Source organism: Vicugna pacos, chromosome 9 (genome assembly GCF_048564905.1).
Source record: "Vicugna pacos chromosome 9, VicPac4, whole genome shotgun sequence".
NCBI classification, from domain to species: Eukaryota; Metazoa; Chordata; class Mammalia; order Artiodactyla; family Camelidae; genus Vicugna; species Vicugna pacos.
In genome coordinates, this window is record NC_132995.1 from 12,565,757 (window position 1) to 12,593,456 (window position 27,700).

Consider the following 27,700-nt stretch of genomic DNA (forward strand, 5'->3'; position numbering starts at 1 on the left):
CCACAGACACCAGGCAGGGCCTAAGGGTGAAGGTACTCCTGGCACAGAGAGATGCCATGTCACAGTCAGTCTGTGACCCTAGGGTCCAGCACGAGGAGGGTGAGTGAGGGTGTCCAGGGTCCGAGTCAAAGCCATTCCTCCCCCATGCAAGAAGCCTGTGCCACATGACTGGGCATACTGGATTCCCCAGTCTTGGGGAGAGAGAGAGAGAGAGAGTGTGTGTGTGTGTGTCGGGGTGGGGTGCACCATTAAGGGCAGTCACTGGGTATATCTGAGGCTTTAAACATCCCCAAGCACCAACACAAGTTCTGTTCAGAAGGCAGAGGTCGGGCCCCATCCAAGCTCACCTTCCGCCCCGATGGAGACCAGCTTGACTCCTTTACTGGCGATGAAGTCCAGTGCTTTGTTCACATTGTTGATTTTGTGCACTCTCATCTTGCCCCGCTCTGGCTTAGGTAACCGCTCCCCTGAGGGCCAAACACCAAGAGAGAGGGAGAGGAGCTTTAGGGCCCCCACTGTGCCAAGAACAGGCCAGCACGGCTGCATGGCTGCTGCAGACGGTAAAGGCCTTGCTCTCCCCCAGCAGCAGCAGGACAGCAAGGGTTGGCAGCGCAGCGTCCCAGGACCTGCTGTGACCAGGTGTGGGCCACACCTGGTGGGAGGGGAGCCTCACCTGAAATGACCTCCAGGAGGAGCATGAGCTTGAGCCCGTCTCGGAAGTCCTCGTCGATGTTCTCAATCTGCGTGCCGGCCTTCCGCAGGTGGGAGTTGCACCAGGCTGTGAAGGTCTGGGGAGGCAGAACAGAGCATGGCCTGGAGGCTCAGTGTGGCTCTCGGCTCTTGAGCAAAGCGGCTGGGTCACAGCCCTGACCCTGCGACAACACAGCCACCTTGGGGCCCCACCCTTTATCTACACTGTTTCTGATCTTTACAGCGACCCAGGCAGGTCGATCCGAGGAAACTGAGGCTCATGATCCCCGGGGTGATGAGAGGCAGAACGTGGACTGGCACCTGAGTCAGCCAGCCTCGGAGGAAGTGCAGGCTCCACCACACCCTGAGTGAGCCGGGGTACCCGCCTCAGACCAAGGGGCTGACTGAGCCAGCCCCCGAGCTGGAACCAAGTGGCAGGGGCCCTGCTCTCCTCTTGTGGACATGTTCTCTTAGACACCTCAGCCCTCCATCCCCCTAGGCGGCAGAGCAGGTAGGAGGAGCTCGTGCAGCAATTTCCCCATCACTGGCACAGAGATGACCCGGGACAGGAAGCACTTGGAAAATAAGCCTCCTGTAAACTTAAGGTTTCCTCAAGTCAGTCCCTCTTCGAGCTGTGGGCGGCCCAACGGCAACACCTCCCCTCAAAGGCCAGGAGCACAGATCCTCTGAGACCTGTGATGCTCCCATGTAGGTTGTTTCCCTAGAGGCCAGACACCCTCTATTCCCTGGAGAACATTCCATGCCCCACTCTTCCAAATCTTAAGATCCAATGTATCTCAGAGGGGGCTGGATGGCAAGTGGGACTCAGGCCCCCTCCTGCTCCAGGGTTAGGCAACCACGTCTGACAATCGCAGGGCACACAGATGCTGGAACTCAAAGGGTGGAGAGGCCCAGAGACAAGAAGCCCAATCCCAAACTAGAGCACAGGGCACCAAGCACAGGGCACAGGGCCTCCTGGTGGTACCGGCAGTCGGCCCCCTGCTGCCTGGGGCACGTTATCAGACATCAGAGCCAGGGAAGTGCGTCACATCAGTTAACTCAGACGTGCCCAGACGCCTTCTGGGGAGACCAGCCCACGCAGCCTCTGCAGCGGGGTCTGGGAAAAACCCCACGTCTGTTTCTCACGGGAGCCCCCCTCCCTGCCCCACTCCATCTGCAGGCCCAGCGTGGATGTGGGCAGACAGCCAGGAACGCGCAAGACCCCACTCCGTGCCTGGGTGCAGGCAGGGGCCATGTGAGGGGACAAGGGGCTTCCAAGGAGCCTCCGGCCACGCACCGTGTGTTCTGACAACTGTCACCAGTCCTGCTCATTCGGAGACTCAACACAAGGCCCCTCCCAGACAAAGAAGCGGCCTAATTAACACGCTGCACCACGGGTGTGAGGTTTCCTTCCAAGTCCCAATCTGGGGTGGGGGGGACCTGTGAGTGCGCCAGGGCACCCTCATTCTGCCTCCTGCCAACAGGAAGAAGAGTTTCTCTACCTTGGAGACAGATACCCAGTATGAGGCTGTTTGCTCAGCTAAGGGTGTCTTTGCCCTGCATCTGCCTCGTCCCAGCCCGCACCTACCCATCCCTCAAAACCAGTCCAAGTGCAGCTCCTCCCGGACACTCGCACTGACTTGCTTGCCCCAGCCCGGTTCTGACTTGGCTGCCCCCTCCTCTGCAGATCTGTCTCCATTTTCTCTGCCCTCTTAACAGTTCGGTGCTGCCTTCTGCCTCCCTGCAACCATGAGCTACTTTGGGCTCCAGCCAAGGGCAGGTTCTCGTTAAGGGAGACACGAATCCACCTTCCCCACCTCACTTCCCACGCTTCTTCCCCACACAGCTCTGAATTCAGACAAACGAGGGCTAGACTGCTGGTTACACCACTCGGGCAGGCAAGTTAGCCAACCTTCTTAACGTCTGTTTCCTCATTTGAAGCAGGGCGATGGAGACACCAACCACCTGGGTCACGGTCAGTGGAGGGTTCGAGGCGACGCCTGAAGAGCCCACGGCAGATGCTCAGTAAACAGCAGTTTCTGTCTCCAGGACCCTCTCCTCTCCTGACGTCCTACCCACCATCGCCCCCACACACAGCCCTCGGCATCTGGCAGCATTCTCCAGTCACTGTGGGCCTTGCTGGATGTTGCATGCATGTACGTGTGCTCTCAGGGGGTAGGAATTACATCTCATGTCTCACGTGCCTTTAGAATGCCCAAAGCCCAGCGGCCTCAGTGGCAGGCAGCGAGCAGGTGTGGAACTCGGCCATTCTGTAAAGTAGAGAGTGGCAGCAGGCCAGGCTGGGGCAGGATGTGGAGGGGATGCTGGGCCTCTGCTCTTGCATGTGGCCTGAGAGATGCTGCTGGGCAGCAAAGTGGCCCATCACATCCTACGACTGAGGATGCAAGAGGGCAGTTCCCAGAGGGTTAGCCCTGCTGGGGCTCTGAAGCTGCTGGGCCAGGATCTAGGCACCTGGTCTGCAGGCAGGGCCAGGCACGTGTCTGAACAGCACCCCTCCCCGCCTCGGCCTGCCTGGGTGACGCCTGAATGCTCTGAAGGGGCAGAGGTTGGGCGTCTGAATGCCAGCTTCTCGGCTTACTTGTTCTGTGTTTTCAACCAAATGACTTGGCCTACTTACACCCCAGCTTCCTTCTCTATAGGATGGACTTACCAGATTCTACCTCCTGTGATTGTAGTTAAATGGGGAGAGATGCTTTAAAACACCTGGCACAGAGCTTGGCACAACATGCCAGATGAACTGAGCACGCGCAGACATGCACACACATTCACACCAGCTGCTTCCCACCCAATGCCTGGGAAGGGCGAGATCAGCCTCTTTGCAAAGACCCTTATCCCACAGTCATGGTTTGGAGTGGAAATGAGATTGCAGGAGACCCTCTTATTCCAGCCTGCAAAGGGGCTCTGACTACACCTTGCCTCACTGGGTTCAAGCCACATGTCCTCACAAGATCATGGCACTCCCCACCCTGCAAACGTGCATCCCATCTCTGCGCTTTTGCTCATCTACCCTGGTCAGGAAACAACAGCTCGGTCTTGGGGCTCACACAGACCTAGATTCAAATCTCACCTCTGCCACTGAGGCTACCTGCCAGTGGGGTAACCTTGGGGAAGCAATGAGCCTCAGGTTCCTCGTTGATGAAATGGAGACAATAAGCTCCCCTCTTAAATAAGATTAAACAAAACGATGCAAGTAAATCACTTATGACTGTGCCTGGCACAGATTAGCTATTCAGTGTTAAACAAATGTCAAGGAAAGATCTATTTTTAAATAAATGGTAACTCTGCCCTGCACTTCTGTCTCCTTGGCTGGAGGCAGGCAGAGGCCCCAGCAGGTGCTTGAGGAGAACACCCACTAGCCTGGCCTAGGTGGTGAGGAGGAAGAACTCCCTGCCGAGCCTGACAGACACACAACGGGAACCCTGCCGACAGGCCCCCCACCCTCAACCATGCCATTTTCTCTTCCTGAAGACGAGGGGCATCTACTGACACCGGAGGCTCAGGGGGCCCTGAGCTCTGGGCAAAAGGGAGCACAAGTCACGAGGCCTCCCCTGGGGACCAGTGCAGCACACGTGGCCACTTCTCACGCAGTCTGACTGGTGAGGAGGAGCCGGAGTTCCAATGAGACATCAAAAATTCATAGCTGCTTCTACTTGGTTACAAAAATAACATTCTGCTTATACACTCCCTCTCCCTACCGGTTTAGTCTGAGGTGTGTGGGGTGGGTAGCGTGGAGGGTGGTTTCTATAGATGGAGGCCTCGTGGGCCCGCTATAACCCCTCCGCGATGCAGATTTCTTGGAGCACGAGCCACGGAGCCTGACCACCATCATGACCTACCAGCTCCACGATGCCCCAGGTCACTGTGGGGCAGGCCATGCCCCTTCCCTTGACATGACGTTGACCCAGGGCCAGGCCTGGTGCTGAACCCATAGTAGTGAGCAAAAGCGGACGCAGGCTGATGAGGGAGAGGATGGATCTCTTTAAGTGAGTGATTACTCAACTACACAGAAGTGACACTCCTATGAAAACCACAGCAGGCACTTATAAGCTAACTATGCGCCGGACATTGTTCCAGGCACTTTGCTAGGCATTAACCTCTCTCATCCGCACAACTGTCTTGTGAAGTAGTGGCTATTTCTGCCCCCACTTTACAGATAAGGAAACAGGGTCAGGCAGGTGACATGACTTGCGCACAGGTAGTCACACACGTGGAAGGGTAGAGCTAGATTTAAAGCCAGGGACTCTGGCTCTGGCGGCCGCACACTGAGGTGTTAGTGCTCACGTGCCCTCCTCCCTCCGACCCCCAGAGAGGGTGCTGAAGGGAGTGTTTCGGATGCTGAGGAATGACTCCTCAACTGTTGGTGGGGCAGACACGGGGAAGTTTCCCTTCGGAGGTGATTTCTCGAACTCTGACCTGACTGAGAACGAGTAAATAAGACAAAAATAAGGGAGACTTTCCAGATATTGGGAACTGTGTGTGCAAAGGCCCTCCGGTAGCCGGGCCAGAGCCTGGCTAGAGAGAGAAGGAAGGGAATGGAGAGTGGGTTGTGCTGTGAGGCTGGCAGGGCCGACCTCGTGGGGCCTTCAGAAGGCTGCTGCTGTTTAAGGATTGAGCCGAAGGGGGCAAGGGTAAACGTGTGATGACCAGGGGGAAAAAGAGGGTAAAGAGCTTCTGAGAGAGACTTGACAGGAGGAGGAAGGCAGATGAGCCCTGTGGGAAATGCCTACTATCATGACTGGGAAATGCAAGTTCAAGGTTTCAAGCTCATTTAGGAGGGTCCAGAGCTACTGGTCCTCTGCGGGAGGAGGCAAAGGCAAAAAGCAGTGGGTTTGCTAGGTTTTATTGTCAAGGTCACTTTCCAGGGGCAGTACTGACTCTGAACATTGGCTGTGTCCCCAGCACCTCGCCTGAGAGGCACTCAGTGCGTTCCCCTGGCTAACAAATCCTAACTTGGAGCCCCTATCAGGTCCTGGGCATGGGAGGAAGCAAAACAGAATTTCCATGCTGGTGGTGGGGGGAGGCAAGCTAAAGGTAACCGTGCAGTAACTGCTAAGTGCTAGTTATTACCACTTACACATAGCAGTCCTTTAGAATCTCCAACCCTGTGGTCATATGAGATAGCATCATCTCCATTTTACAGACGAGGAAACTGAGGCAGAGAGAGGTTAAGTGACTTGCCCAAGGCCACACAGCTAATAAACACAAAACACAGAGTGGCCACTCATCCCTCTGAGTGGAATGAATGCTACGTACCAACCTGACAAAGCAAAGCCTGCAAGCCTGCAGAACTGAGTCAAGAAGGGCCCCAGTCCTGCCTCAGTCCCTAGGCTGGAGGTGAGCTCCCAGAGCAAGGGAGGCAGGCAGGGCAGTTTCCCCCAAAGCCCACCTGCTTCTTAAAAGGCAGCCTGAGCCCAGTGTGGGAGGCAGGCAAACAGTGCCAGCGGTAGCCCTTCTGCACCAGGCCTGGCCCTGCTGTCCTGTGAAGGGAGCGTGCACCCACCCTTGACCTATCAAGGGAGGAAGGAAGGATGTGGACTCACTTGCCTTTAAGAACACATGTGAAAAAAACCACAGAGAAGAGTCTTCAGAACTCGCCTCTGCACACTGGCAGCCTGTTAAAGATTCTTCTCTGGTTGCTAAAATAGCACAGGGTGTGAGGGGGGAGAGGGGGCGGTGGGAGAAGAGAGGATGGGCTTGTGGGTTTGTTTGGGATCCACTGTCACCACTCCCTGTGCAGAGGCCCATGGTGCACCCCGGAAGAGAAGCCTCAGAGCCCCCCACCCCCCGCTGTTTCTGCTTTGTCACTGTGTTGGGGGAGGGGGAGAAAGCTGAGCATCGTTGTCATAAAGTCCTTCCTGTGTCACAGGGACCCCTCCCAGTTGCCAGGATGTGGGGCGGCTGGGTGAATGAATGATGGATATTGTTCAGGAGGTGACCTAAGCAGCCAGGAATGTGGCAGCAGTGGGCTTTAACGAGCCATTCATCGATGACTCCCTCCCCCAACCCGAGGAGGTAAACCCTCTCAACTCTGGGGCAATCACCCTGTAAGAGACAGAACATTCAAAAGACACGGGGCAACCGAGTCTAGGGAGCAGAGTGATGGCAAGGGCAAGAAGAAAGGATTCTGGTGGGATGCGGCTAACCCAGTCGGGAACATTTCCCTTCCCCTTCCCTCCCAAAGACTGCGTGTTACAAAACATGCTCTTAGTCCTGAAGGGGGTGGTGCAGAGGGAAATGTCGGTTGGAAGCCGGAGTTCTGCTAAACCCAGATGAGAGGGAGTCTCTTGCAAAGTCGGTTTGGACCTAGATGCAGGCTCACCCAAGACCCCGGGCTGGGGTGGGCTGCCGGCTCTGATTCTTGGCGCCGGCGGAGGAGGCCTCCTGGACCCGGGTCGGGGGCTGACTATTCCAGTCCGCCAGCAGATGCTCACATGTGGATTCCATTGACTCCGCACTGGACGAGATGTTAGGAAAAACCTTTCGCTGCCTCGTGCTGCATTCCCGTCTTCTGCTGTGTGTACCGCCCATCCCCTCAGCAGGACATCACAGGCCAACAGCCTGACCCAGAAGGACCAGCTGAGTATCTTTCCCCTGGCCCAGGGCTGACTGGACTAACGGGCCAAAGCAAACTTCCCCAGGGTACTCAGAGGCAAGACAGGGTTCCCTAGGGTGCTGGGAGTTTTCAAACCTCAGTCTCTGTTAATACCGTCTTGGGTTTGCCGCTCCGCTGGGGCACCAGCTGCTTTGAGGGGGAGGACGCCGTCCTACCGCCTGAACTCCCACCTTGTCTGCTGTGGCCTCTGACGCTGCCCATGGTTCCTGCTTCCACAAGACGTCAGGAAGGGTGTCGGGGGCTTGGACACAGGGGAGGGACAGCTATTTATTCCCGGGGTAGGCAACCACCCTTCTTATCGTCCATCTGCCGGGCTGCTACCCAGCCTCAGACAGAGCCTGGCCCCAGTGGGGCATCTTCTCAGTTCTTGAAAGCAGAGACTGCTCCCCTGGCCCCTGGCCTTCATCACCAAGTATAAGGGCGCTTTCAGGATCCGATGGCTAAGCCTTCTGGAATCTGGGTTACCAGCGGCACAGGCAAAAAGGCGATCACCTTGGCAACATCTACATGGACCCATCCAGGGATTCTGAGAAGCCTCTGGAATAGTTTTGAGATTATACATGTGAGCACTTTTTTGAAGATTGGTTGCCTTTACCTGATTCTGAAGAAGATAAATAACAGGAGCCAGGTTGAGAGAACAGAAATTAACAGGTCACAATGACATGACCACAATTTAGACAGGCGCAGTAACGTGGGACTCAGGCAGCCCGGACAGCATAGGTACTCAGGGCTGGTGGTACAGCAGCACAGGGGCATATTGGCTATCTGTCCAGGACCCAGCTCTGTATCCAACTGGGGTAGAGCCAGCACGCTCTGTGCCTGCCCCATGACGTCAGAACCTAATTTGAAAGTGATTACAGGGAAATATGGAATGCTTCTTTCTTATGTCCTGGCCTAGCGTTGCCTTATTCGGAGTTTTCTCAGCCTACATGAAAAAGCTCCGACTTCCCCGGAGGGAAGGTATAAATACCGCGGAGTGGAGTAGCGAGCATTCCAAAGGCCCTGCGTGTCCATCCAGAAACCAGCTCTTTCCCCCATGACCCCTCCCAGTAGCCAACACTCTGCCTCGGCCAATCCCCTGCAAGGTGCCAGAAAGCGTGTGTGTTGTTGCCGCCACAGACTGATTTGGGAGTGCAGTTCCCTTCCTTCTGAGAAATGCTGGACTACGACTTCTTCCAGCTCTTCACAGGCTGGTTAGTTCTCACCACTCAGGACTTCCCTCTTCACATCCCAGGAGGCCCTCCCTGACTGTGCTATCTCCACTATGCTATCACCTTCCTCTGATTTGTTTCATTCACTGCACTATTACTATCAGAAATTATGTTCTTTGTCTATAACCTGTCTCCCTGTCATGTGTAACATAAGCTCCATGAGAGCAGGGTCCTGGTTGCTGCAGGACCCACTGCCTGGAATGGTGCCTGGCACATAGTAGGTGCTCAGGAAACCCTAGAATGAATGGAACAGGGTTGAGGCTTCTCATGTCCAGCCCTTTAGGACTTTTCATGGTTTCTAATTCCATTTTATGCTGGTGAGGGTCCCTACTTAAGATAAGCCTGCCTGTTTTTAGGAGTTCACAGAAATAATCCTGGAGCTGTAGTTATTTCAAAAACAAGCCAGGGAAGAAGGCACTGCCCCTGATGTGTCACTCCAGTGGAAGAGAGGGGTCCGCAGCAGCCCTCTTCACTCAGGCATCGGAGGCCACTGGCCTTGCAGAGATCCTGGTTCAAGCGGGGCTAGGACTAGACGGGGGTAGGGTGGTGTAGCAGTGGGTGGGCTAGAGGGAGGCAGTCCGAGGAGCTGACAGATGCATCAAGACGTCAATCTCCCAGGGTCTACAAGGGTGAGGAGAGGACAACATGGCACAGTGCTCTAGAGTAAGGGCTCTCGAGTCTAAACAAATGTGGGTTCAAACCCTTGCTTCGCCACGTATCGTGTGTGGCCACAGAAAATGAACTCTACCTCTTAGAGGGTTCAGGTTCCTCCTCTACAAAATGAGGACAACAGACATGACATATGTGGGCACTCAGCAGGACCAACAGAGAGAAAGTACCACACACACCGCCTCGAGAGAGTGAGGGCTCAGGAGATGTTCTATTCATTACTGTATTACTCCTACTCCAGAAGGTGCCATTGTTGGTATTAGCACTGCAGATGCTGAAGCCAGACCCCCCACCTTAGGATTCGCTGAGCTGCTGGCTGCTTTCTGGAGACTGACACAAAGTGGTCTTCCCCCCAACCTCCCCTCTCGTAGCCTGGCCACTTGACTACCAAATGAGTAAAGGAATATAATGATCAGATCTGGTTCTTCTTGCTTCCAGAGAGCCTTCAAATCTAGTGGTTCACAACGTCAGCTTTACAACAGAAATACCTATGACCTTTCCTGGTTTGTTCATGTTCTTTCTCTCCCTCTCTCTCTCAATAATATTTACTGCTTTAAGCCAACTAAGCTTTGAAAAGACAATTTGTTATGCAGCAGTAGATAACTAACACAACATTGTTAGAGTAGTTGGATCAGAGGCATGCATGAACACTTTTTAATTTATTTGGGGGAGCAGGGGGAGGTAATTAGGTTTATTTATTTAACTTTTAAAGTACGTACCAGGGATTGAACCCAGGATCTCATGTATGTCAAGTATGTGCTCTAACACTTGAGCTATACCCTACCCCCATGCACGTACTCTTTTTAATCATGTGCATAGTTTGGAAAAATCAATTTTTTAAATTGAATTACAGTTCTCATACCATAAAATTCACCCCTTTAAAATAAGTGAGTTTTAGTGTATTCACGAGATTGAACAACTATCATCACTATCCAATTCCAGAACGTTTTCCTCACCCCAGAACTGTTAGCAGTAACTCATTTCTCCTGCCCCCTAGCTCCTGACAACCATTAATCTATGTTCCATTGCTATGGATTTGCCTAATCTGGACATTTCATATGAATGGAATCATACAATATGTGGCCTTCTTTGCCTGCCTTCTTTCATTCAGCATGTTTTCAAAGTTTGTTCACATTGTAGCCGATGTCAGTATCTTATTTCTTTTTGCCTGAATATTCCATTATGTGGACATATCATATTTTGTTTACCCATTCATAAGTTGATGGACATTTGGGTTACTTCTACCTTTGCCATTACATACATCTGCTTCTATGAGTAGTGCCACTACAAACGTTTACGTACAAATTTTTGTGTAGATGTATGTTCCTAGTTCTCTCGGGTATAAACCTAGGAGTGTAATTACTAGGTCATATGGTAACTTTGTGTTTAATCACTTGAGGACCTGATAGACTGTTTTCTAAACACTCTGCACCATTTTACTTTCCCACCAGCGATGGATGACTCCAAATTCTCCACATCCTTGTCAACACTTGCTATTACCTGACTTTTTGAGTATGGCCATCCTAGTGGTTGTGAGGTGGTATCTCACTGTGGTTTCGATTTGCATTTCCCTAACGACATTTCCTAATTGTAGAAATGTCCATTCTAGCCCTCTGCCCATTTTTAACCGGGTTATTTGTCTTTTCATTGTTGCATTGTGAGAGTTCTTATATATTCTGGATACTTGACCCTTATCAGATGTATGGTCTGCAAATATCATCTCCCACTCTGAGGGAAGACAACAAATGTATGGGACTGGAGAGCTTCTCAAATATGCCTGAACTTCACCACCCCAGGACAAATGAATCAGATTCCCTGGAGGTGGTCCTGAATAACAATATTTCACAAAGCTCGGCAGGTGAGTCTAACATAAAGCCAGGGTTGAGAACCACCACTCAAATCTAAGTGGATAGCCTCTGAACACCTCCAGTTGCCTCTTGACAAACTGCAAACTCCAAGCCTGGAACTTCTGGTCTGAGGCACCTCCCAGATTGATGGATTCACTCACTCCCTCATCCAGGACGCGCTGAGCCTCAGTAGAGGCCAAAAATTCTAAAAATGAGGGAACTGAGGCCTAGGTAGAATCAGGAAGCCCTTGCCACTGCATTTGTTAGACTGGACAAGACCCTTGGAACTAAATGAAACAGAGAAGCAGGGTATAGGCAGTCCAGGGTAAAAAGGTGTCCCAGTCTGAGCTCTCCTCTGTTCTCAAACAGACCTTTCCAGAACCATCTCACACATGGAAAACCAAAAAAAACCACACCCAAAGCTACTCAGATTACATTCCAAATAACTGGGTCCTCCCCCTACACAGAATCCATCCTGAGATAAGGGTCAGAACCACAGGCAGGTGGGGCCCACAGGGAAGAGGCAGGAGGCAGTACTCCACTTCCTTGTAAGCAGGAAGAGGAGATGGGTAAGGTCTACCTTGAAATAGCTACCTTTAAGAGAAAACTTCCACTCCCAAAAGGCCATTTTTAAATTAGGGCAGCAGCCGAGGCTGGGGCTCTGCTCTCCATCTCCTATGGCCCCATCTGGCATTTTGCTGTGAAACAATCAGGCACAGGGGGCCCTTCACCTGGAGAACAGAGAGCCTGAGCTACAAAAACCCCATTTATTTTCAATGGCTTACAGCTGAGCTCAGGTTTCGGGATTGGGAGGGGAGATTAAAGATCATCTGGTTTAAACTTTGATCCTTCAAAAAGATAGCCTAGTAAGCCAACTGTGGCCTTGAGACTGTGAGGCTTGGACTCGTAACAGGTGCCTAAGAGGACCAGTCTTTAGAATGAATATTTTAGCCCGGACAAATCCGCCCATGGACTGGTTCCAGAGAACAGGTGTTTGGCATTTGGGAAGAAAAGGTCAGAGGGGGCACTGATGGGACTCGAGTGTCCGTTGGGAAAGTGCTACTTCTGCCCTGAGCCACTGTGGCCCACCCCCGGAACTCCCCAAAAGAACTGAGAGGTGAAAAAAGTGCCACAGGCCAGGGGCATCTGAAGGCAGCACAAACACTCCCGTTTCCCCCTCTGTTTGCCTCCTAGCAGACAGCTTGTTTTCTGCTGCAATTTACATGGTCCGCAAACTAGGCCTTGCTGGCAGCAGGACAACTGTGCCAGGCCCCGGAGAGATCTCTGACAGCAGAGCGGGTGTCGCCTTTGACAACTGAGACTCCTCCTCAGTGATCCTTTTCCTTTTTCCTGTTTTGATACGTTCTGATTCATCAGTCAGCCGGGTCAGGTCAGAGGCCTTCTCCTACTTCAGTGAAAAGTAGGGAGGGGTGTGTGGGGGTGGGCAACAAGGAAATCTACTCTTGACACATGGGGTTGGGGGGATGGAGCCCAGGCCAGCCCTCACAGACGCACACTTGTTTCGTGTGTACTCTGTCCCACTGGCTGCCCACTCTGAGCCTGAGCAAAAGACGATCCCCTTGAAGAGCACGGTGAGTTTGGAGGCTGAAAGAATACTGGGTGTTTATCTGCATAATCAAGTCCCCTCATCTCTGAGTGGACCAGCACTGGCAGGGGGCCCGCAGAGGTGCTGGGTGCCCATCAGCCTGTGCCTTCTGCTGAGGCTCAGTACGTACTGGATGAGGGAGTGAGTGAATCCATCAATCTGGGAGATGCCTCAGATCAGAAGTTCCAGGCTTGGAGTTTGCAGTTTGCCAAGAGGCAACTGGAGGTGTTCAGAGGCTATCCACTTAGCCTTGTGTAAGCTGGCGCTGGCTCTACTTCCTGGCATGGTACTAGGGTGGTGCCTGGGGGGTTGCTGGGAGGGGGGCACCATTTCTGTGGGTTAAGAAATCACTCCGGATTTGGAGCCTCTTTTTTTTCTCTACCATAATCACTCCATCTTAGACCCCTTGGACACATGAGATGGACAATTTTAACAGTGTCTTAGGAAGATTTAAAAAAGGAAAAACCAAAATAAGGTTCTATAGCCAAAGGGTAATTATAGGATTGGGAGGAACCAGCAAAGAGAGCCTGAAACCTTTGACTCATAATTGTTCTATTAAAAATGGTGAAACCGTTTGCCCTGGCAGAGTGACAGGGCTAGACTCTCACCCTGGCTCGCCCAACCTACAGGCCTTCCTGGGGCTGGTACTAAGGCCTGGCTAAACCACACAGCAGTCATAAGGAGCAGCTGTCTCCAGGAGCAGTGTGACGTCAGAGGAGACAGGGGCCCCTGCCGCTCTCACTCTCAGGCAGAGCTGACTCCAGGCCATGTAACAACAGAGGAGTGGCTTGCTCTGTATGCGTGTGGGTGTGGAGGGAGGAGGGAGGAGGGAGGAGGGAGGAGGGAGGGGACGGGGTGCCATTGTGAAGCTGTGGGTTCAGTTTTCCAGGGAGGGACTCCAAGAACCAGCTTAATCTGCCCTATTAAAGCTACTACGGGGCGGCGCCTCAAAGGAAAAGAGCAGAGGTGTTTTTACAATTGGGTGGGGCATATCGTGACATAATTGTACAAATGACTCACATTTATTGAGCACTTACTTCGTACCAGGACTTGTTCTAAGTGCTGTTTTACAGATAAGCGATCTGCTCGTGGCCACACAGCTGGAAGGTGTCAGAGCTGGTGCCCGCATTGTCTCCTACCCAACCTCAAGTCTGGCCAAGGTTGCTTTTCTGGTTTTCTGGTTCTCCCTTTGTCAGGCCCCATGGAAGGCGCCTCACGGTGTTTCTCTCTTTTGACCTACTTTAAGGAAGACACAAAACCAAACAGTCCTGGAGACCCTTGGCAAATTCCAACCTCCTCCAGGGCCACCAGCGCCACCAGTGAGGCAGGCCCAGCTCAGAGCTGAGGGTGAGTCATGGGAGAGGGCGGGCGAGTCAGGTGACCCAGCAAGAATCAGAGCTATGCTGAGGTGGCCTGGTTACCTTGACGTTCCTGTGGTTCTGCCAAGGTAAAAAGTAACCAGAGGAGTTTGCCTTATATGGGCACAATGACAGATTTCAACTCCACAGCGTGTTAACTGACCCTGTGTCAAATCCGTTCCCAGACTGCACAGGAGACGCCCGATAAAGTTGCTCTGATAGTATAGGAAAAAACAATTTATGACGGGCTATCACCGGTGACTCATAAAACAAAGGTGCAGCCCAACTGTCTCTGTGTGCTTTTTAGAGAAGGAGAGGGAAAGGTTGGTGACTCCCAGGCCGAGTGGCTATATCACTCTCTTCCCGACACGACACGTGGCAGGGAAGGCCTGGCTTTGACCCTTTCCTCTGTTCACAGGGCCTGGCTCAAGGCAGAGCCTGGAGGAAATCAATTTCAGGCTGGAGCAGAACAGCAAGTCCTGGGCTCAGAGAGCCCTGACCACCTGCTTTCTCCCAGAGGAGCCCAAACAAGAAGAGGTAGGCGCTGGGCTGGAGGCTTAGGGGACAAAACCGTTAGGTCTGAGTGCCCCGACACTGCATGAGAACCAAAGACCCCGCTTAGGCCTCAGGATTCCAGAAAGTCATCCCAGAGTGGGTCCAAAATGCTGGGTTCAGATCCCTCCTCCCCGGCAGCCCCAGCCCCCAGAAGCGGGAGACTCACTGCTCTGAGCCTCTCCCAAACTTCATTCACTCATTTCAATTTAAAATGTATTGAAAATCAATCAATCAATCAATCAATAAATAAAATGTATTGGGCATCTACCACATACCACCAACTACTCTGAGCACTGAGGTTAAACGAACATCCCTGCCCTCATGAAGTTTTACATTCTAGTGGAAGAGACATTACATAAAAAAGACAATAAGATGGTGGTGGTGCAGTAAGACAGGGTAACCTGAAAGAGAGTAACTGGAGGAGGGGGACAGCCGGGGAGGGAATCAAGTTCAGCCAGTCAAGGAAGATCTCTCTGTGAAAATCTCTCTGTCTGAGTCTGAACCAGCAGAAAGAGCCAATCAGCTGACAGTAGGAGGGAGATCATTCTAGGAGGAGAGACCTCAGGCAGAAGGGGCCTGGTGGGCATGGCCTAAGCGGAGAGGTTCACATAAAGCCTTATTCTGAGAGCAGCAGGAAGCCGTAGCAGGGTGTCATGGGGTGTAGTAGCATGACTAGGTTTTGGTGGCCATGGGGATGGCAGGCTTACCGCAGTGAAGATGGAGAGAACTCTGAAGGCAGAGCTGATAGGACATGCTGCCCTTTGTCAAAGCCTCTTCTGCTACAGAACCAGGAGGGGACCATTATTCCACATAGTAGGGAGCTGCATCCAACATGCAGACCCAGGACTGACCGCTTCACCCCTAGCCATCTTTAGAAACAGGCCCGAGGGTGAACCGCAATGAACTTCACAAAGGGACAGCGGAATGCGTCTTTTGGCAGAGAAGTGGAAGTGATACCAAGGAGTGACTTTCAAACAGTATTCCTAAAAGATCTCTGCCTTGAGGGGTGCCAGGGGTCAGGGGTGCTGCTCCCTACTCAAATTTAACCTCAACAACTATTTGATTTGTTTTATAATACGGCAGATCCATGTGAGATTCAACTTGAAAAACAGTTGTGCCACTGAAAAATAGCACTGGTTTAAATCTTAAATCCTCCATGCAAAATCTATTCCAAATGGTTGTAGCCCCTTCCACGGTAGCCCCTACATCCTGCCAGATGGAGGGGAGGACGGGGTTCTGCCAGGCCAAGCTATGGAAGGGGAGAGAGGAGTCTCTGGTTCCACTGACGTGAAACCCCGGCAGTCTCCTCCCCTGCTAAAGCCTTTGATCCTCTCTGCTCGGTGGGTGGCAGGCGGCTGGAGGAAGGCAGACACCACATGTGCTGCCGTTCCAGTCTGAGATGGCTGAGGCCTGCTCCCTTCTGTAAGGTGGGGCAACAAACAAAGGGAAGATAAGAAGGCCTATATCCCAAAGTCCCCCCAGCATCTGGCCTGGAGCCCCTAGACGGAACCTGAGAAAGGCAGCCTGAATTCACACCAGAGCAGCCAGAGCGGGCAGCTGCTCCCCTTACCACAAATTTCCAGCTTCCACAGCATCCTGTCCTCTTGGACGAGAAAACAAAGAGGAAAAAAGGAAGAACTAGAGGCGGAAAGAATAAGAAATCCTCAGTTTACTTAACTAAACATCTACTAAGGTGAAACTGGCCTTCAGGTAGCTTCCCATCTCCTGGAGGAACTGAGATTTAAGACAAGTAAAGAGAATCACAACCCAGGGTCTGGGGAGATGTATAGAACCTGACATTCCATCCTGCAGGAGCGCAGGGCCTGGGTAGAGAGGGACACCGGTAAGCCAGTTACTGTAGGACAGTGTGATCCGAGGACAGCAGAGGTCAGGCGACACCTGATCTGGCTGTGAAAGAGGAGCACTATTCTGATAGGTGGTGACCTGGGAAGAAGGTCACTCCATATAGCGGGAACATCAACAGCAAAAACCCCACAAACATGCAAGAGATGTTTGGGGAACCCCTAAAGGGAAGTGGCAGGAGATGGTGTCAACTGGGGTCAGAAGGTAGAGAGGCCCAGGAACTCAGAACTTGTTCTCTGGGTAACAAAAGTTTCCTCAGAGTGACCTGGTTAGATACAAGTCTCAGAAAGATAACATTCATGGAGCCACTGAGGTGAAGTAGGAGACTGGAGTGAAGCCAGTTAGGAGGCTGCTGCGGGAAACCTGGACATGGTGTAACAGGGATGATGATGATGGAAGCCAACATCAGAGCACTTCCTGCGCACCGAGCATGGTGCAAAGGGCACACAGTATTAACCCACTGAAGTCTCGCCACAAGCCTTGGAGACAGGTGTTATCTTCACAGAGTGGTTAAGGCATTTCCCCAAAGTTACACAGCTCAAGGTAGCAAGTGGCCACACTGCAGTTCACACCCAGGTAGCCTGACCTCAGAATCTATACTTCTAAGCACTCACCACCTGGTCCTGAGTTAGGACAACAGCAGTGGCAAAGGAAAGGAGGAGGGCAAGGATTCTGAGAGATATTTGAGAGAAAGAGATAAGTAAAAATTTGGTGCCCATGACATGGTGAGAAGCCAGAAGATGATTCCAATGTTTCTGACTTGATGTGATAATGTTAAACCTGGGTACACAGAACCTAGGGAGAGAGGCTCGGGAATGAGTTTGGCTTGGGACACACCAAGAGTGAAGTAGGTGCTGTACAATCAGTCGGTGTGCAGAATCTTACGTCTAAAACTCAGCAAAGAGGTCATTTTTTCCCACATGCATTCGCTCAGTCACTCATTCAAACATTTCCTGAGCTTCCCCTATGGTCAGGCCTGGTGCTGGAATAAGACAGAGTTTCTCCATGAAAGATCTCGAGTCTAACAGGGGACAGAGAGACATGCCAGTAGACAACTGCTCCAGAGTGTGAGAGGGAAGTCAGGACTAGAGACCTGGGAATTGTTCGCACTGGCGTGGGACTTAAGGCCGGAAGAAGGTGGGGGGGTAAAATCCTCCTGGGAAAAGGACATGGTGAGTTGCCCACATTTCAGAGGTGGGGAGAGGGAAAGGACTCACAGACAGGATGAGAAGGTAGAGAAGCAGAGAGAAGGTGATGTCAAGGAAGGCAAAGGGGAGGACTCTTTCTTTTCTTAAGACACGCTCAGAAGCATCCAGTATGATGGTGTGTGGTTTCTATCAAAAACACACATATTCATATCTACTAGAGAAACACATGGAAGCATTTATGGGTGATGTCTGGGGCCGTCTTTAAAATAGTCTGAGAGGACAGGGTGTTGGGAGAAGCTGATAAACAAGCTTGGCAAAATGTTGGTAACTGTTGATGCTGGGTGACGGGTACACAAGGATTCTCTCTACTTTTGTGTATGTTCGTAAGTGTGTGCATGGGGGGTGGTTTTTTTCAAAGAATCGTGCATTGCAGAGAGGTTGAGAAGAGAGGGCAGGGGCCAACGCCTGCATCCTCAGCACCTAATACAGCGCCTGGCACTTACGAGGTGCCAAGCACATGCTGATTACACGGTGCTGCGCACACACCCTCAGGGGTGGTAATTAGCCAGTCTCCAGAGATCCTTGAGAGGGCAGGCCCAGGGGAGAGCTGTCGAGGCTGAGAAGTTTTCGGGAAGTGAGATGGAATCAGTGAGCAGAGGCTTACACATGTTTAAAAAGCACTAAGGCCAATATCCAAGTACATTTTTCCCCCCAGGATAGAACCCAGCTGGTAGACCGTCCAGCACCACTGCTTTCCTACAAGACAGAGACAGACTGGATTGCTCCGCGGTAAAAGCTGAGCTTCTCCCCCACCCCACCCCCATTCCCAGCTTCAGATTCCCACGAAGTTCCCCGTGTTCCCCTCCTCTCATTACCCAGCAAAGGCTGCTGGGCAAATGGGTCCTTTTCAAAGGCATATCAGAGTACACCTTACTATCGTCACACGAACAAGCCATCTCTTTCTTGCTTTTCTCCTCTCCAGCAGAACAAAGTTGCATTTTAACGGAGAAACAGTCTCAGGTTTTGTCTTCCGAACAGAGAGAAGGTCCCAAGGGCCTGGACTTGGAAAACACAGTGGCTGGTTCCCCAGCATCGCTCACACCTATGGTGAAGGAGGTGGGGGGGGGGCGTGGCGGACGCAGCCCAAGGCCAGGCCCAACAGCAGAGACAGGGCAGCCATGTCATTCTAGGCCCCAAGGCCTGGAGAGCATCAAGCAGCTATCAAATTCTGCTCAACCACACCATTTAGCCTCTATCTTTTTCTAGATTTTCCAGAGCACTGACTTCTCTGCCAATGCCCCATAAATAACAATGGCCACCAAAGATAGCCCAGACTGCTTCTTTTCCTGGTACCGCACATCTCCAGGCTCAGCTCGGGACACAGAGACCAATGGGCTGCCCCTGAGCACGACATGACAGTGAGCTGGGATTCCAGGAAGGTGGCCAGCCAACTAAACCACAGGGCTGTGTTTCTATGTTTGTAGCTATCCCTAGAAACAAAACACTTTATTGTCTCTTACTATACTAAGCTAATTTGACCTATAGGTAGCAATTTCTGTATAAAAGAGAAAACTTAAAAAAGGAAAAATTTAAAAAGGTCTCCCTGCATTTAGCCATATGTCTCATTTTGAGGGCAGGGGACTTCTTTTATGCTGTGACCCAGATGCCTAGACCAGTGCCTGGCACACAACGCATGAACACCTAACTTCGTAAGTACGTGCACAAAATGGGATGAATTCTGTCGTAATAATGTTTTCCCCACTCTCCAGGTGAGTGATGTCTCCCCTCCTCCTTTCCCCACCTGAAAAGCATCCTGTTTGTGTCTCGGAACTGGTGGGCACTGATGCAGAACTTTGCCAGGACAGCTGTCTGGCCCACTGGGTCCGGAAGTGTCCTGAGGGAGGATGTCTTACGACCTTCCAGAGTGCACAGCTTAGCGGACAGCCAGCTTTTAGACGGGACTCAACTGGCCTGCAGAGGTGACCTGGGTCTGGAGAGTGACAATGCCTACTTTCTCAGAGGGACTGAGGGTGGTCAGTCTTTACCCCTAACACCATGCTGTTCCACGGAAGGTACTCAAACCAGTGGGTGAACAGATGAGTGGCATGTCCATTCTACCTGCCTGATTGGCTATTTATCTATTCATTCCATAAATATATATTTATCAGAGTACCTTTATTTGTCAGACATTGTCCCACATGCTAAGGACCCAGCAATGGTCAAAAGAGATTCCGTCTCTACTTTCATGGCCCTCACAGTCTCATGGCAGGGTGGAGAGAGCAAAGGATGGTTAGAGTTAAAAGGAAAAGTGGAGGTGACAGATGTGCGCCTTAGACAGGGACCTCACCTAGGCTGGAGGGGTCAGGCACGACTTGCAGACAAACAGTGGAGTATAAACACAGATCTATAGCATTAGGAAGAGCTGGGTAGGCATTTGGCAAGGGTTCCACAGGTAGGGAAGAGCATAGAGCAGAGAGGCAGCTGGGGAGCCTGGAGTACGCCGATTCACTGGGCAGGGGAGAGAGATGAAGCTGGAGAGGAAAGAACAGATCCCGCAGGGCCCAGTGGGCTTCCAGATTAGATTCCAAGGCAAGGGATATTGATGAAGAGTTCGAGCAGGATATTACCTGGCTCCCAGGTGGAGAATGAATCAGAGGGGGCCAGAGGCTGTTGCTCAAGCTTCAGCATCAGTGCTGAGGCCACACTGGTTATGCTCCTGCAAAGGGACAGTGAGGCTGCTTCAGGAAAGCCGGTGGGACCTCAAGGCTTCCTGAGATGAAAAGTTACAACTCGAGCCTTTCCGGGTTCGTCTGTAGTAAAGAACAGAAGGGCTGCCTGTTTACCTTCCACATCCGGCCCCAGAGACCCTGCCCTGGTGGAAGGCTTCCCAGAGGGAAGGACACATGTGGAGTTCTGCAGGACACATAATACCTCATCTGGCCTCCTGAGAGGCACGGCGGGGCGCACTCTGGCCTACTTGCAGGACACTGCTGTACAAAGCACTCGGCTTCTCCTGGCTTCGTTCTCTCACCCAGGGTCTGCCCCTAAACCACAGGGGCTCCACCCCTGCCCTGGGTCTGAGATAACTGGGGATGAGTAAGAGATTGTTGCCTCTTTCTAGGAACCTTACTTCCAGGCCCCCTTAAATGCTTGATGCTTCCATATCTAGCAGCTGAACTTGTTGGATCTCAGGGTCAATCTTCAATGAGCAGCTGGTTTTGAATTAGACATCATAAGGCAGCTCTATTGTTTTAGTTCTTTGGCTGCAGTTTCCTAGTTGAAGAAAGGCTCCCTGGTCCCCTCACTCCCCCAACCCATCACCCCTATTGGGACTCCAGATCCCACAGGATGAGACCTCAGAAAGACTGCATCCCAACACAGCAGGCAGAGTAATAATTAAAAGAGCCACCAGGTACTGATCTCTTCAACATGCCAGGCATGCCCCACACCAGCACCTTACTGAATCCTGACAACCCTGAGATCAATATGTTACTGATTCCCTTTTGTAGATGAGGAAACTGAGGCTTCCTTGTCCAAGGTCCCTCGGGCAGGAAGTACAGGGCCAGGGCCAGCATGTGGGTCTGTCTGGCTTCACAGCCTGCGTTTGTAAGAAGCTGAGTCTAGAGCCTCCAATGCAGGAGAGAGCTGGGAAGCACAGGTGGGTCCAGCTTTGGACTCTTCTCGGCCTGGCTGTGCACCACAGGAGACCCTGCTTCCAGGCCCCATTCTCTCTCTGTTACGTGGCCTCTTGATTGAGCGATGAAGAGTTGGGCCCATCCAGCTGACCTTTCATCACGAAACCCTCGGGTAGCGGCTGAAACCTCTGCCCAGCACCTCATCAGCCAAAGTGCACATGATAGCAAAATGGACTTGAGCCTTGATGGCTGGAGGCCTCTACTGTCAGCTAGAAGGAACGTGGCTCGAGATGTTCGCAAAGATCCTCCCTCTTGAGAGAGAATTCTAGGCTTATTAAAAAGCAACAAAGTTAAGAAAGTGACACCCAAGTCAGGGTGGCTGTACTCTCATCATATGCTTTTCAGACCAGGATTAATTCTTTGGCTGGTTTCAGACCTTCAATTTCAAAAATATCTAGTTTGTGCTTGTCTACAAAGGAATGCAGCTGGGCACCTCCCACCAGCACACAGAAAACAACTCCTACTGCCATCACCTGTTCTTTGAGGCCAGCCCATATATAGGCAGACTGCAACCGGGGGGTTTGGCCAGAGCGCTAAATTGACTCCCCAGCTCCAAACCACCATTTAGACAGGCTCCACAGACACACTGGTCAGTCAAATGCCTGTCTCCAATCTAAGGAGCCACGGTAAAGGTGAAAGGCACAACTCCAGCTGCTGAAGCAGGGCTATCACCACCTCTATCCTCTTGCCATATCCCACCCTGCAGGACCTAAATCATAGGTGCTTTGATGTCATTGCATGCCTGAAGTCCAAGGATCACCACGAGCCCTTGAATCTTACTACCAGGGGTATAATGTCAGAGAGGAGAGAACCAATCACTCAGCCCTGACGTGGGAAAAAAACCTAAAAGGAGAAGGTTTGACTCTTGGCTCTGTCACTTATTGGTTGAATGACCTTGGGCAAGTCACATAACCTCTCAGAACCTCAGTCTCTTCATCTGTAAAGTGGGGATAAAAATACAAGGCTGCTGTGATGATATGCTTAAGGAATATATTTTAAAGTGCTAAACGCTTTACCAGCAATAAAAAAGGACATACTTCCACTGTGTTCCACTTGACTGGGAGCCCCATGAGGGCAGGGATGGTTCTGTGTTTCACAGCTATATACCCAGAGCCTAAAACAGTGACTGGCATGAAGTAAATATCTGTGGACTCAATGCTTTCTCGTTCATCCAGAAGAAAATCCAAGGTCCTCACCGGAGGCACATTCTGGCTGCCGTCACCTTTCTGATCTCACCTCACACACCACCCTCCCCAGCAGCCCTGGTCTCATTCCATTTCTCTCTTCCCCATGCTTCTCAGGTCCACCTGCCGGGGCACTCTTCTCCCACGGTGGCCCCTGCTTACCTTCCCGGCCTCATTTCTCTGTTGCCACCCCAGAAAGGGCTCCCCAGTGGCTGCTGCTCAATCTGCAGCAAGTTCCCCACTGTGCCCTCTAAAGGGCTCTGCTCCTTTCCTTCATAAAATGATCACAATTTGGAGCACTACATGTTTGGGGGTTTCCTGTTGTTGATGCTGGTGTTTAGTGCCTATCTTCCCCACTGGGCTATAAGCTCTGAGAGAACAGAAAGGACTATTTCATTCACATCTCTGTACCCAGTACCTTATTTATGGCACGTACTCGATAAACGCTCAGTGAATGCTGAATGGATGGATGACACCATCTTCTTCATCAATCACGCTGGGATCAATTATTGAAAACCGGTGAGAGGATGTCTCTCCCTTATCAGCCTGTTGCTCTACCTGTCCCTTCCCCTCCATAATTCATTTCCTTCTCCCTCCATACATTCCAAATTCAACTAAAAAGGACATAGGCAGAGGGTATAGCTCAAGTAGTAGAGTGCATGCTTAGCACGCATGAGGTCCTGGGTTCAATCCCCAGCACCTCCTCTAAGAATAAATAAGTAAACCTAATCACTCTCCCCATCAAAAAGGGGGGGGGCACAAATCAAAAAACACACCCTCATGTAACAGACTCCCTTATGTGCCCCATACTGCTGGCAGAGAAGCCCACTTATGAGAACTCCTACTGCTCTGGTCTCTACCTAGCTGTAAGCTACCAATCTGTGGCGCGCTGGAAACTTTCTCATCCCAAATACTGTGGCACAGTGAGAGTCCTGCTGGAATAATTTGATAGGCCAGCCAGGGCAATAAAGAATCCTCCACCCAGCTGTCTTCCTGGGTGGAAAGCCCTTTCCCTTGCAGAGAGAGTTTCCATCCACAGAGAGGCAGTGAGCAATGCAAAGCATTACAACCATTTTTCCTCCAGCTATTTCTAGGCACACAAATAACATCTAAGGATTCAAGGCCAGCTTGAGAAAACAATCGAGCCAGGAAATACTCAAACCAGTGAGGAGGCAACAGAGCCCAAAAAAGTTAAAGTTGAGAGCAGTGCCTTTATGGGGAGTTTCCTGGCTTTTCCCTGACAGACAGCTCCAAATGAAAAGTTTGATAAGAATCTTTTTCTGTGGGGCCATTAATCCAGTAAACAGGGGACTTAATTAGAGCACAGAAAAAAAAAATTGCATGGATTTTTCAGGGGTAAGTGTCAAATTTTTTTTTCAAAAGTCAACAGATTTATTGCACACCAAGTATATCCCACTTTTCTGAAATCCATCAACTCTCTCATCAGTAATTAGTGCTGTGTCCTGGTTTTTCCGTCTACACAGATCTTAGAATTGATCTCTTTCACAAAACCTGGACTGCCAATATCTCTCAGAATTCAAATTTAGTTGATCAATCCCAAGTAAGTATTTCTATACAACTGCCCCTTGGGTGCAAAATTTGAACTGGTAGTTCATTTTGAAGGTTGGCATTGTTCACCAGGTTATTGTGTGTGCAGAACAGCTGCCTTTGTATGAAAGTTGTTTGGGGCCTTCTAAAACAAAAACAAATGAAAAAAAAACTTTCCACTATTTTTGTTCACAGAAACATGGAGCCAGATCCTAAATATGTATATATGGTGAGAGGAATTTTGAGGAGCCAACTCTTTTATCTACGGTAATGGGAAGAATGGAAGAGTCCGGGGATGGAAAACCACAGATAGGGCAGCCCGTTTTATTGCCATTCATTTCAACCACCTTTTATCAGAGCTGTCACCAAGGAGCAAAAGAAAATGGGTTTTCTCCTTCCCAGTAAGAGGATTAAGCAGCAGCAATCCAGTCAAGAGGAAAGAAGGAACCAAAAGAGAAGCAGACATAGGATCAAGACCATGCAAATATCTAAGGTCAGAGGTCATAAATGGGTAGCTCTGGGGGGCAAATAGGCCCCATTTTGTATGGCCAGCAGGTTTGCGGTGGGTTTTTTTTTTTAAGCTGAATTAATTGCCCCATAAAACGTGGGAATTCCAAATTTTTGGAAAATAAAGTCCCAGGCCCTCATTCCCTTCTGGCCACGATTAGCTGAAGCTGAGTAGTAGCAGCCCATGTCTCTACCCAGGGATTTCACTGGTTTTTGTTGCCTGCCCTATGATAACCCAGGACCGCAGCCTCTCAGCTCCAGAAGAAAGCCAGGAGCACTCATATCTATTCCCCTCACAGTGGCCCAAATGGCAGGGCCACCCACCTGAGTGACAAGCTACATGCCAGGACAGAGCCAGCCCTGTCCTCTCTACTCCTGAAAGGGGACTGAGGGCAAAACTGCCCTAGCTCAGCTTCCAGCCTCCTTTGACCACCCTCCTCAATCGTGCCATCTCCTACGCTCCCACAGCCAGCCTGAAATCTCAGGTGGGGGTCGAGGGTGTCATGTGGTTCTCAACTCCACTGAGTGGAAACACAAAATTTCCTGGGGAATCTAGGAGACATGCTTTCCAGACACCCTATCCAAATGATGGGGCAGGGAGGTGGGGCAAATGGAGGTGGGGCAAATGGAGAAGGGTATGGTCAGGAAATATTAGGAACATCAGATATGCCGGCTCTGCGGAGCCCTGCAGGAATGACCCCCTTCGGTGGCCAACATTTTCCAATTGATGCAGACAGTGAAGAGCTATTTCCACTAAAGATCAGAAAAGTAGTGGAGTTTCCATATATTGAAGGTCAAACCTTGAGAATTCTGGCTGGGCCACAGTTACCTTTCCCTCCTTCCCTCCACTCTTGCCTCAAGATACCTAATAAGCCAATGAGCCAAGAGGCGATTTCCAAAGTGTCCCCAACGAACAAAATCCCAGGGCTGCGCCCATGGGGTGTCAGCACTGGTACTGTTACCAGCCCTTCAAAAATTGGTGCTAACCTCACCAACTTCCTGAGGCGACACTGGACTCAGCTTCCTGGCAGTTACCACAAAACTGTGGCTCTAAGTGCACAGGGCAGCTCCGGAACCAAGCAGCAGCTCGAGCAATCCAAGGGCAGCCATCTCCCCAGGCAATGGTTGTGGCTTCTGCCACCACCCCCACCCCCACCAGCTCCTCCCCAGCTGCCTCATATACACACCCCATCTAAGTTAAAAACAGCAGGTCTGCAGCTTCCAGACTACGCCCCTGTCCATTCACTCCAGCCTAGAATGGACCGCCTAAGCTTTTCCCACATAGAAATTCTAAAGACATCATTGATGGGGGACACCTGCAAACTCTAGTTTCCTTGGCCAGGAGATGCATCTCTTTTGCCTAAATCTATCATCTCTTTCCAGCAACATGTCCCAAGCCAGGATAGCTGGATCCAAGAAAAGCTGGATCCCAAGGTGACTCCTCAGTCCTGGGGAACCTATGAAACCACCACACCAAAAACCAAACACTCAGGACTCACCTGGAGGTCGATTTATGAGAGGTGGCCTGAACATCTGAACTCCCAGACACATAAGGCATGCTGGGAAGATCCTTTCTGAACCCAGGAAGGCAATGACAACAGGCCTATTTAGGGTAGACTGCAAACTCATTTAACCTACCGTCCACCCTTTCAGAATGTAGCTGCTATGAGGACAGCAGCTAGGTTAGTTTTCTTTCTTGCTCTGCCTCTAAAGCTAACACTGTCAATGTCTCGGTAAATGTCAGTTGAGTTAAAAAAAAAAAAAAAAGAATACTAACAGATCACAGGATGTGAACCACAGGAAACTTACATGGCCCTCTCTTATTCAATCCTCAAACTTCCTCCTAAAGTTGTTAGGATGTTTTTTAAGGAGGAGAGGGTACAGGAGGCGCACTAAACTGTATCCTGATCCTGCATTAGCATTTCACAGGTTTCAGCAAGAAACCGAACTGTGCAAAGCATGAAACGGGACACTGTTTTACAACTCCATCTGAGTAAATCACCTGTGGGTTATTTAGAATTCTAAGGAACAGGCACCTCAAAAGACATAACCCTCCTTAGCCAGGCCTGGATCTCCTTATGACTGCCTTCTGCCATATAAATAGTAAGCCAGCTTGCATATTTTGCATTAATGTCTTCATGCAGGGCTGGCTTGAGTTTATTTTTGTTGCTTTCATTTTAAGACTGTGTTTATGCCTCTCTGTTAGACTTTCAGCCAGAAGAAAAATGACAAGACACAAAGCTTGTTCTTATTTTCAGAGGTGCTCCAGATGCTTCCTGGAGGCCATGGGAAGATTAGCAGCACGTCGGTATCAACCCTCTGGCAATGGGTGGTTTTCCAAAATGGTTTTTGTGGAAGAAGCAGATACATTAAACCAGTCCTGTGTCTCCATTTCCACACTTCTTAACAATGGAGACTCTGGTCCTCAGAAAAGCAGCAGCGAGCACTTACCTAGTGCTTAACTCAGCACCCTGCCTTGTGGGCCACAAATCCCAGACTGTAACAGCCAGTTACCCAAGAAAGCACTAAACGAGGAATGGCTCAGAAAAGGCTGTCTCTGAAAAAGCAGCAGCATTTTGAGGAGCAAAAATAGTAAGAGAATTTTTTTTAACTTGGAGGAACAAGGAAAGTTGAACCTAGCTAAGAATATTTCAAAGACCCCCAATTGTGATTTGTCTCCTGCCCAGATTTTCAATTGACTTGCCTCTTCCAGAGACAGCTAAACACACACACACACACACACACACACACACACACACACACACACACACACACACACACACACTTCTAATCCCACCAACCCTCCTCCCCCAAGGCCAGGCTTGGTGGTGACAGCTATGAACAATGACATCACCCCAGGTTTGCCTCTTTGGCAGGGTCACCAATATTGTTTGCAGTGAATTTCCTGTAAAGGCTCTTAAGGCAGGAAACTAGTCCTGTGCCTTGAGTCCTCCGCCTGTTCTAAGCCATCCTGTCAAGTTGAAACAAAGGTTTTTTGTGTTTTTCCTTTAAAAAAAATAGAAAAAAACCCTTCCCTACACTTTTAATGAGTACCTTAATTACAGCTAAAGAATTAGATATATTTACGGATGACCTCATGCCTGCTGATAATTAGCAATTTGAAAGACCTGGCACATCCTTAGACCTGGTTCCTTCCCCTTCATCCCCTCCCCGAAGCGTTCAGG

General features: G+C 50.8%; 1 protein-coding gene and 1 long non-coding RNA gene across 3 annotated transcripts in view; one reads left to right on the forward strand and one right to left on the reverse strand.

The window, feature by feature from the left end:
• Positions 1-27,700, reverse strand: part of ACTN4 (actinin alpha 4) — a 70,386-nt gene that overhangs the window by 27,374 nt on the left and 15,312 nt on the right. The window contains exons 2-3 of the mRNA XM_006215055.4: positions 674-788; positions 348-467 (exon numbers count right to left, since the gene is read on the reverse strand). Coding sequence (XP_006215117.1) covers positions 348-467; positions 674-788 — 235 coding nt within the window. The remainder of the gene's footprint in view (positions 1-347; positions 468-673; positions 789-27,700) is intronic.
• Positions 14,363-26,902, forward strand: LOC140698425 (uncharacterized). Of its 2 annotated transcripts, XR_012076210.1 has the most exons (5): positions 14,363-14,552; positions 19,505-19,653; positions 24,204-24,275; positions 24,366-24,501; positions 26,774-26,902. It is a non-coding gene; the product is annotated as an uncharacterized lncRNA (long non-coding RNA). The 2 variants fall into 2 exon arrangements; XR_012076209.1 differs by lacking the exon at positions 14,363-14,552 and having other exon boundaries at positions 19,083-19,653.